Raw genomic sequence first — 10,019 nt, forward strand, 5'->3', positions numbered from 1 at the left:
TGAGCACCTCTTCGTCTTTCACAATTTCTTCATGTTTTTTTCTAGATACCATCTACATATCTTATAACATTTTGGTTGAAGATGTATTCCAACTCTCCAAGTCCTCACCAAGGAGTCATTACCAGTCAATGGAAAGTAAAAAAGAAAATGACTAAAAAAGAAACCTGTACCTCAAGTAAAGGCACAAAAGGAATTTCAGTCTGTTTTTTGAGCAAACTGTACTGGAATTGTAGCATCTGTTAACTCTCCTTTAATTGTTGGTTAATTTTTAAAACTCAATTTGGACTAGTGTTGCAGGAGTCGGAAAAATTATAATAGGGATAATCTAGAATGGAAGGAAGGGCATTCTGAGTTGTACAGAGGAAGGCATGACGGTGAAGGGGAGGGTAACAACTTTGGGGGTTACAAGTAGTTCAGTGTAGCTGGAAGTAGGGATGGCAGGGGAAAAGATTAGAGGACTAGAAAGAGGCAAGTTGATGAAGTACCTCATATGCTACACTGAACATTTTGTATTTTGTCCTGAAAGTGAACGGAAAGATGACGAAAAGTATTAAAAATGATAGCCCCTGACTGCAGTGTGGAATAAGGATGATGTGGGAGGAAGGAAGCTAGAAACAGAAGAGGGGCTCTTGCAGTAACCCAAAAGAGAAGATAGTTAGGAAGCAGAACTGAAAATATTTGGTAACCAATGAGGTTTTTATGTTTAGGGTAGAGGTAGTTGAGAGAAAAGGGAGACTTTATTAACTCTCAAAGACTTGGAGCCTTGGATGAATAATGCATTACTTATCTTGGAAAAAGAATACAAAGAGAGGAGCAGTTTGGGCTGGAGCAGAGGGGGAGATAGAAACGAGTTAGTGTATTTTTTTCCATTGAGTTAGAAATGTTTTTATTTTTTTATTTTATTTTAATTCCAGTATAGTTAACATACAGTGTTAAATTAGTTTCAGGTACACAATGATTCAACACTTCCATACATCGCCTGGCGCTTATCACAATGAGTGCACTCCTTAATCCCCATCACCTATTTCCCCCATCCTCCTATCCACCTCCCCTCTGATAACCATCACTTTGTTCTCTAAGAATCTGTTTCTTGGTTTATATCTCTCTCTCTTTCTCTCTCTCTCTCTCTCTCTCTCTTTTTTCCTTTGGTCATTTGTTTTGTTTCTTAAATTCCACATGTGAGTGAAATCATATAATATTTGTCTTTCTCTGACTAACTTGTTTCACTTAGCATTGTACTCTCTAGCTCCATCCATGTTGTTGCAAATAGCCAGATTTCATTCTTTTTTATGGCTAAATAATATTCCTCTGTGTGTGTGTGTGTGTGTGTGTGTGTGTGTGTGTGTACCACATCTTCTTTATTCATTCATCAATCAATGGACACTTGGGCTGCTTCCATATTTTGGCCCTTGTAAATAATGCAGCGATAAAGATGGGGGTGTATATATCCCTTTAAATTAGCATTTTTGTATTTTGAAGGTAAATACCCAGTAGTGCAATTACTGGATCATAGGGTGGTTCTATTTTTAACTTTTTAAGGAAACTCCATACTGTTTTCCACAGTGACTGCACCAGTTTGCATTCCCACCAACAGTTCAAGAGGGTTCCTTTTTCTCCACATGCTTGCCAGAACTTATTTCTTCTGTTTTTGATTTTAACCATTCTGACAGGTATAAAGTGATATCTCACTGTAGTTTTGATAGTTTTGATTTACATTTCCCTGATGATGAGTGATGTTGAGCATCTTTTCATTTATCATTTAGCCATCTAGAGGTCTTCTTGGAGGAATATCTCTTCATGTCTTCTGCCCATTTTTAAATTGTATTATTTGTTTTTTGAGTGTTGAGTTGTATAAGTTCTTCATATATTTTAGATACTAACCCTTTATTGGATATGTCATTTGCAAATATCTTCTCCTACTCTGTAGGTTGCCATTTAGTTTTGTTGATTGTTTCCTTCACTGTGCAGGGCCATTTTATTTTGATGTAGTCTCAATAGTTTATTTTTGCTTTTATTTCCCTTGGCTTAATAGACATATCTAGAAAAATGCTTCTACAGCCAATGTCAGAAAAATCACTGCCTGTGTTCTCGTCTAGGATTTTTATGGTTTCAAGTCTTAATTTAGGTCTTTAATCTATTCTGAATTTGTTTTTGTGTATGGTGTAAGAAAATGGTTCAGTTTCACTATTTTGCATGTAGCTGACCAGTTTCCCACCATTTGTGGAAGAGACTGTCTTTTTTCCCATTGGATATTCTTTCCTGCTTTGTTGAAGATTAATTGACCATATGATTGTGGGTTTATTTCTGGGTTTTCTACTCTGTTTCACTGATCTAAGGATTTTTGTGCCAATACTATTTTTGTGCCAATACCATGCTGTTTTGATCACTACAGCTTTGTAATATAATGTGAAGTCCGGTATTGTGATACCTCCAGCTTTGCTTTTCCTTTTCAAAATTGCTTTGGCTATTCAGGGTCTTTTGTGGTTACACATAAATTTAAGGATTTTTTTGTTCTAGTTCTGTGAAAAATGCTGTTAGAATTTTGGTAGAGTTTGCATTAAGTGTGTAGATTGCTTTGGGTAGTATAGACATTTTAGCAATATTTGTTCTTCCAGTCCATGAGCAACGGAATATCTTTCCATTTCTTTGTGTCATCTTCAGTTTCTTCCATCAGTGTTTTATAGTTATCAGAGTACAGATCTTTCACATCTTTAGTTAGTTTTATTCCTAGATATCTTACTATTTTGGGTGCAGTTTAAATGAGATTGTTTTCTTAATTTCTTTTTCTGCTACTTCAAGAAGTGACTTAGTTTATGAATGTTGAATTTGAGGAGTCCTAGATGCAGCTAGGAATGGTTAGTAAGCACTTGGTTAAATGGACTTGGAGTTCAGAAAAAAGTATGGGCCAGACAATTAGAGTTTACTGATTAATCAACAAAATATTGACTAAGTAACTAATCAAGTTATTCAACTAAATGATAGTTGAAGCCATGGCTTTACCCGTTAAAAGTTACCAAGTATTTTCTGTGTGCCAGGCACTTCACATGTCTGAAACTCATTTACTCTCCTTTATGAGCCCATGAAGTAGATACTATTATTAGTCCCATTTTATAAATGCGGAAACATCAGAGATTTTAAGTAACCTGCCCCATATCTCACGCAAAGCCAGAAAATGGCAAGTCCCTTGCAATGTAGTTCTAGTGTCCATGCCCTTCACTATTGTGCTTCTCAGAATGGATTATAGAGTAAGAAGAAAATAGGGCTAATCAGAATCAGAATCAGAATCTTAGGGACCACTGGCATTTAAGGGATGACTAGAGAACAAGAAGCAGTGGAAAAATCAGGAGAGTATTATCATGGAAATCAAAGAAAGGGCATGTCAAGAAGAATGGAGGTAAGTGAAAGGCCCCTGTTGACAGCTGTTTGAGGGAAGCCATACATGCACACCCTGATATGGAGGTATGTAGAGCAAAGCGTAGAGAAAAGCAACAAGACCAGAAGCAGTTGTCAGTCCTAAGAGAGATCACATCTCTGGTCTCCGTTTTATTGAAGCTGGAGCAAAAGGTATGGAATTCAAGAAAAGAGATGAGAGGCATATGTGCAATTAACTACATATATTCTTTGTATATTTATAAATGTGTTTCCTATGATACTGGCTAAAAAAATACTATGCCACAGATAGGGTTAATTTATGTGTATGACTTAAAAGTATAGAAATATGTGCATTTGAAGAGGAAGATGGAAACTATACAGCCTTCACTCCGTCTTGTGAGCTATCCATCTTGTTTACCCCATGTCAGTCAATCTAGACCAGAAGTATGGTGCCAACAACAAATTGATTTGCTTGTAGATGAATTCTCTCTTTTCCTCTTTATTTTACTGTTATTTTCCTGTGTGTTGATTCTTTTTTTAAATTTCTTTTATTGCACTGCTCATTTTGTTTCCTTGCATTTAATTGACTTTTAATTTGGGATTCAAATCTGAAACCACTGTTTGTCTTCTTATATATGGAGACTTAAGACATCTTGTTTGTTTTGTTTTCTCTCCTGACAGCCGGTTACTTAGAGCTCATCAAACCCTGGTTTATGTTGCTCTGGAGGCCATCTCTCTCTTCGAGACAGTCTCTGGAGTCTCCCAAAGTAAACCTCTTATGTGTGGTAGGTGAGGACATTTAAATATACTGCCCATTTTCTAGAAAATACTCCCTGCTATATTTTTATGTGATAGTATATGTATGTGTATGTGTGTGTGTGATTTATATAGGTGTATCTTATCAACCTAATGTCCAATCAGATTTGTTACAAATAGAAAAGCCCCACAAATTAGTGACATAGTCAACTCATGAGTAGAAAAAAGTATGGTATAGGACTTAAGCAATTTTGTTAAAAGTATTGGTATTAAATTTAAAAAGCAAGCTGATTAGTATTTTATAAACAAACAAACAGTAACAACAACGACAAAATCCTTCCCATCATTTGGAGTTTCGGGAAATGTCTTAGATATAAATAATTTTAGGCATCAGATATCTAAAGCTTACGAAAAACTGGAAACCCACATAAGCGCTTCCTCTGATTTCTGGGATCTCTGGGAGCTCATGCATATGCCCTGATTTAGAATCTGCTGCTCCACTGTTCCATAATTGACCCCTTTCTCTCATCTCCCTCAGGCTTACATCCTTCTGGAGTCACTGAGGGTGGCAGTGTGGGGAAAAGCAGCATCTGGTTTTAACCTTCACAGTTTCCTCCCAAGAGGGAAACAGGACCTGTTTTATGTGAGTATCCTTGACAAAAGGAGTTTCAGAATAATCATGCTCATTGTAAACTAATTTGCAGTCTGTCTGTTGCAGTACTAATGAGCCACAGATAAAATTACTTTCTCAAATCCCTTTAAAGTCTTCAATCAGTTAAAAAGAAACAGTTAACCTGTTTTATTAACTTTTTTGAACTTGATAAAAGAGTATTCTTTTTTATTAAAACTATTTAAAGTTTCCCTTAAGATGTCCTCTGAAGTTGGACCACTTGTGCTTAGCATGGTTTTTACAGCTGGGTTGAACAAGATAACCTCTATTACTGAGATGTAGCTTTCTGCCACTGACGTGGAACTTATGAGAACAGACCCCACTGAGTAGTCTCAAGTGAGGCCCCAGAGGAGGCAGCAGAAGTACCAAGAAGCTGTTGAGTAAAAGTGTTCAGCTGATGCCATTACAACTACAGGAACAGCACCGCTTCCAAGAGGCATTCCTATGGGGGTGCAATTTCAAAGGGCTGATGTACTTGGCAGCTGCTAGGATTCCCACACAGGCAGCCGTGGCTAGAATGGGAATTGGAGGCGGAGACTTCTTGCTCAGAAACTCTTAGTCAGAATAGCCAACACAAGACCTCTTTTACCTGGGCATGGAGAGGGGGGCACCACCCCCGCTGGGTGGGCTGGGCTTTTGCTCAGCGTTTATACACAGAGGTTTTGAGTAACGTGATCTTTAAATATGATAAAAATATGATAACATATGAGCACCTTGAATGATGTGATCTTTAAATATAATATTAAGTATGATTTAAAAATGAACATCAGGGGAGAAGTGTATCAGGAAAAACTATCCACTTTTAAGGAGCCATGGAATATTTAGAACGAATGATAATATTAACATAAAAAAAAAAAAAAAAACAAAAAAAACAAAAAAAAAACGTTGGCAGGAAAAGAGGCCAAGAAGGAAAGGAACTTGAAAATAACCCCTTTAGTTTCCTAGCAGTCTAAAAGAGGCACTGGGCTGACAGTAAATAGAATCATAGCCCAAATCCCAACAACAATTCTGTGGTTTGTTAGAAACAACCCACTTATTATACCTAGAAAAAACGAACGATTAAGTGTGCCAGCGTGTGTTCTCTTGTAGACCCTGAGTTATTGCCCTAAGCCTCCCACAGTTATTTCACCGCTACAAGCATCTGGTAGGTTGGTAATGATAACAATAATAGTAATGATATTAGGAATAATAATGTCATTGCCAAGTGTGTTAAACACTCTAGCAATGTTGGTTTCTTTAACCTAAGCAACATTCTTTTATGAGGTAATTTTTCAGATGAGGGAACTGAACCTTAAAAAGATGAAGTAGGTTGGCCAAGATCACGCTCACAGCTGGCGAGAAGTGGAGCAGAAACTGGAGAGCAGGACAAAACTAGGCTCTTAGCTTATTGCTTTCATAAATAGTGAAAGGAGTAGAATGAGAGATCGGAGATCTGAATACCTTTCAAAAAGGTCGTAGCCCATGATTTGAGTGTAAATGGACCACATATATGCTCTCGTAAGACTCCTAAGAGCCATCGTTCTCTTAAGGTGTCTCCTCCGTCTATTTAATGTTAATACTTGGCTTGCAACAATTCTTCCTTGGATACTTAGAAACTTAAATCAGCTAAACAGAGTTTTCAACAAAGTCAGATATGGAAAATGGCCAAAATGTCATTCCTTTGGATAGAGTTTCTAAGTAATTATAGTTCTAGGAGTAAAAATTATGATACCAGACACTCAGTAAATATTTGTTAAATGAATGAATGGGTTAATAAATAAATTGAAAAGGGGCGCCTGGGTGGCTTAGTAGCTTGAGCATCTGACTTCGGCCCAGGTCATGATCTCGTGGTCCATAAGTTCAAGCCTCAAGTCAGGCTCTGTGCTGACAGCTCAGAGCCTGGAGCCTGCTTCAGATTCTGTGTCTCCTTCTCTCTTCCCCTCCCCCACTCGCACTCTGTCTCTCTGTCTCACACACATAAATAAACATCAAAAAAAAATTTTAAATAAATAAATTGAATGGACACAACACTTGGGTAGAGGGTAGGTTTTTGGAAATTATTCACCATTCAGTAATTACTTATCATCTGTCACATACTATGACTAATGTTATAGTGTCCCTGAGAACAAAGTTCAGCAGCTAGCCACCACTGTTGTCTCAAGGACTTCTCCAAAGTGCAGGCTACTAAGTTCCACTATACATCCTCAGTTTTTCCCCTTGTAAATTAAAGGGTTTAATTGGTAAGTTTTATGGTTCCTTCTATTTCCCACTTTCTATAATTGTATGATTCTCAATCTTATTTTAATAAACTTAAAATGTTAGAATAGTTTTTACACCCAGTATTCTCTATTATTTCACATCTCAGATTATTGTGGTGCATTTGTTACAGTTAGTCAATATTGATACATTACTACTAACTAAAATCCATACTTTATTCTTTTTTTTTTTTTAAGTTTGTCCCTAATATCCTTTTCTAGAATCTTCTCCAGGACACCACATTACCTGACATCTCCTTAGGCTTCTCTTGGCTGTGACAGCTACTTAGACTTTCTTTGTTTCTGAGGATCTTGACAAAAAAACCATTTTTTTAAAGTAATCTCTACACCCAGTGTGGGGCTTGAATTCATGACCCTGAGATTAAAGGTCACATGCTTTCCAACAGCCAGTCAAAGTACCCTGATCTTGACAAGTTTTGAAGAGTATTGGTTGGTTTTATAGATGTCCCTCAATTGAGATTTGTCTAGTATTTATCATATTATTAAACTTGGGTTGTATGTTTCAGGGAAGAAGACCATAGAGTTAAAGTGCTGTTTTCATCACATCATATGAAAGGTACCTACTATGAATGTGACTTACCAGTGTTGATAGTAGCCTTAGTCAGCTGGCTGAGGTAGTGTTTGCCAGGTTTCTGCACTGTAAAGTTCTTTTTCTCTCTCTCTCCATGCTGCACTCTTTGGAAGGAAGTCACTATGCTCAGTCTACACTGAAGGAGTGGGGGAGTTATATTCCATCTTCTTGAGGACAGAGTATCTACATACATTTTTGGGGATTCTTCTGCACATGAGATTTATCTTTATTTATTTATTTGTATCGGTATGAACTCATGGCTCTTTACTTTATACTTTGGGTTATAATCCAATATTACTTTTAAAGTTTTTTGTTGTTCTAATAGCTCTAGCTTTGGCCACTGGGAGCTCTTTCAGCTGTATCCTGTGTCCTTTTGGTATACACCCTCATCAAGTGTTTTCTCAGTCGGCATGCATTAAGATTCAGTTTTTGTGTTGTAAGGTTTATGGGTTTTGATGAACACATAGCATCATGTATTCACTATTACATTATGATATAGAGTAGTCTCACTGCCCTAAAATATCTCCTGTGCCTCATTTACTCAGTCTTCCCCTGCCTGGAACCCCTGGCAACCATTGATCTTTTTACCATTTCTATAGTTTTACCTTCTCCGGGCTGTCATATCATTGGAACCATATATTATGTAGCCTCTATAAATTGGATTCTCTCACTTAGCAATATGTATTTAAAAGTCATATTCATATTTTTATGGTTTGATGGTGTATTTCTTTTTATCACCGAATCATATTCCATTATATAGATATGCCACAGTTCATTTATCCTTTCACTTGTTAAAGGACATCTTAGTTGCTTATAGTTTTTGCAATCATGAATAAAGATGCTATATACATTTGTGTGCAGGTTTTGTTTGGACATAAATTTTGAAACAAGTTAATATCTTTTTAACATTTATGTTTCAGTTTGTAATTGTTGGTTTGTAATCATCTAGCTTTTATATGGCTTCTCACATAGAGCTATTTTAAAAATAATGAACAGTTTCACATAATAAATCTGTTCAGAATCAGGTACCATCTTTTATAAAGTATAAACAATAAACCCATTAATATTTTGTGGAATAAAGGGAACTTTAAATATAGGGCACTTTAGAAATATTTACATTTAATGTTTTTTGAAATATGAGCGGACCTGTGGTCTGACAAGGCCATTTCTTTCATATCACAAACAGGGACATTTATAGGTGTTAAATTAGCTGCAAAATTGTTCCTTTATTTCTCCCTCACTAATAAAACATGTTAAAAATTACATGTTTGGAAATCCAAATACAAGGATTTGTAAGTTGAAGTAATAAATATACCACTATATTAGATAACTAAAACCAGCTTCCTTTATGTGAATACCTATCAGATAGGACACATGAAATGCCAAGCAATAACAAGCAATGGAAATATTCTCCCTAGATATTTCATCTCTAAATGCATGAATGTGTTACCTATAGTATAATCCTATTAAAACATAACTCGTTATTCCATAAGATATGGCTATATATTAGAGTGGGAGGCAAATATATTCACTGAAAGTCTAAAACATGGTAACAATTCTACAAGGAAGGAAGGAAGGAAGGAAGGAAGGAAGGAAGAAAGAAAGAAAGAAAGAAAGAAAGAAAGAAAGAAAGAAAGAAAAAAGAAAAGAAAAAAGCCTTTCTATAACACTGTCTTTTATCAAATTGCAAGTTAGTCTTTTGTCTTTAATACTAGTATTCAAAGAGAGTTCCTTCTTTGGGGATGAATTAACAAAAAATTGCCCCCACATTGTTACCACCTTATAGAATTTTCACTATATTTTCCCACAGTATCCTTGTGCTGACTGGTCCAGCAAAGCTGAAGTATAAAATATCCTGGCATCAAGAAAGCTTTAACATTGAATGTTGTATTTTATGTCTTAAGTTAATTGATGTAAAATATTTGAAAAACTGGAAAAGATCAAGTACTAGGAGAATGAGGGGCTTAAGAATATACTGGCTTGGGGCACCTGGGTGGCTCAGTCCATTAAGCTTCCAACTTCGGCTCAGGTCATGATCTCACAGTTTGTGAGTTTGAGCCCCACGTCAGGCTCTGTGCTGACAGCTCAGAGCCTGGAGCCTGCTTCAGATTCTGTGTCTCCCTCTCTCTGCCCCTCCCCTGCTTGTGTTCTCTCTCTCTCTCTCTCTGTCTCTCTCTCTCTCTCTCTACCTCTCTCTCTCTCTCTCCCTGTCTCTCAAAAATAAATAAACATTTAAAAAGGAATATATTGGTTCAATATATTTCTCCTCTCCATAGGAATTATGATCTTTTTAGTATCAGAAAATTAGTGAGTCTAAAGCCATGTTGGCAAATGCTGGCGTTCCCTGACCAAAGGTTCTGAGATTTTTCTGTTAGGAACTTGACTCACTGAGAGA

General features: G+C 36.6%; 1 protein-coding gene across 3 annotated transcripts in view; it reads left to right on the plus strand.

Moving 5' to 3' along the window:
- Positions 1 to 8,287, plus strand: part of LOC144616123 (uncharacterized) — a 33,967-nt gene extending 25,680 nt beyond the window's left edge. The window contains exons 1-4 of one of the 3 annotated variants that reach the window (XM_078445604.1): positions 50 to 175; positions 4,054 to 4,157; positions 4,667 to 4,771; positions 7,560 to 8,287. In XM_078445604.1, the coding sequence (XP_078301730.1) occupies positions 82 to 175; positions 4,054 to 4,157; positions 4,667 to 4,771; positions 7,560 to 7,574 (318 nt within the window). In that variant the 5' untranslated portion in view covers positions 50 to 81 and the 3' untranslated portion in view covers positions 7,575 to 8,287. Of the gene's footprint in view, positions 1 to 49; positions 176 to 4,053; positions 4,162 to 4,666; positions 4,772 to 7,559 lie in introns of those variants that run through there. The other 2 variants (XR_013555096.2, XM_078445605.2) reach the window with 2 other exon arrangements.
- Positions 8,288 to 10,019: the final 1,732 nt, after the last annotated feature.

This window comes from Panthera onca, chromosome B1 (assembly GCF_046562875.1).
Source record: "Panthera onca isolate mPanOnc1 chromosome B1, mPanOnc1 haplotype 2, whole genome shotgun sequence".
In the NCBI taxonomy this organism is placed as follows: Eukaryota; Metazoa; Chordata; class Mammalia; order Carnivora; family Felidae; genus Panthera; species Panthera onca.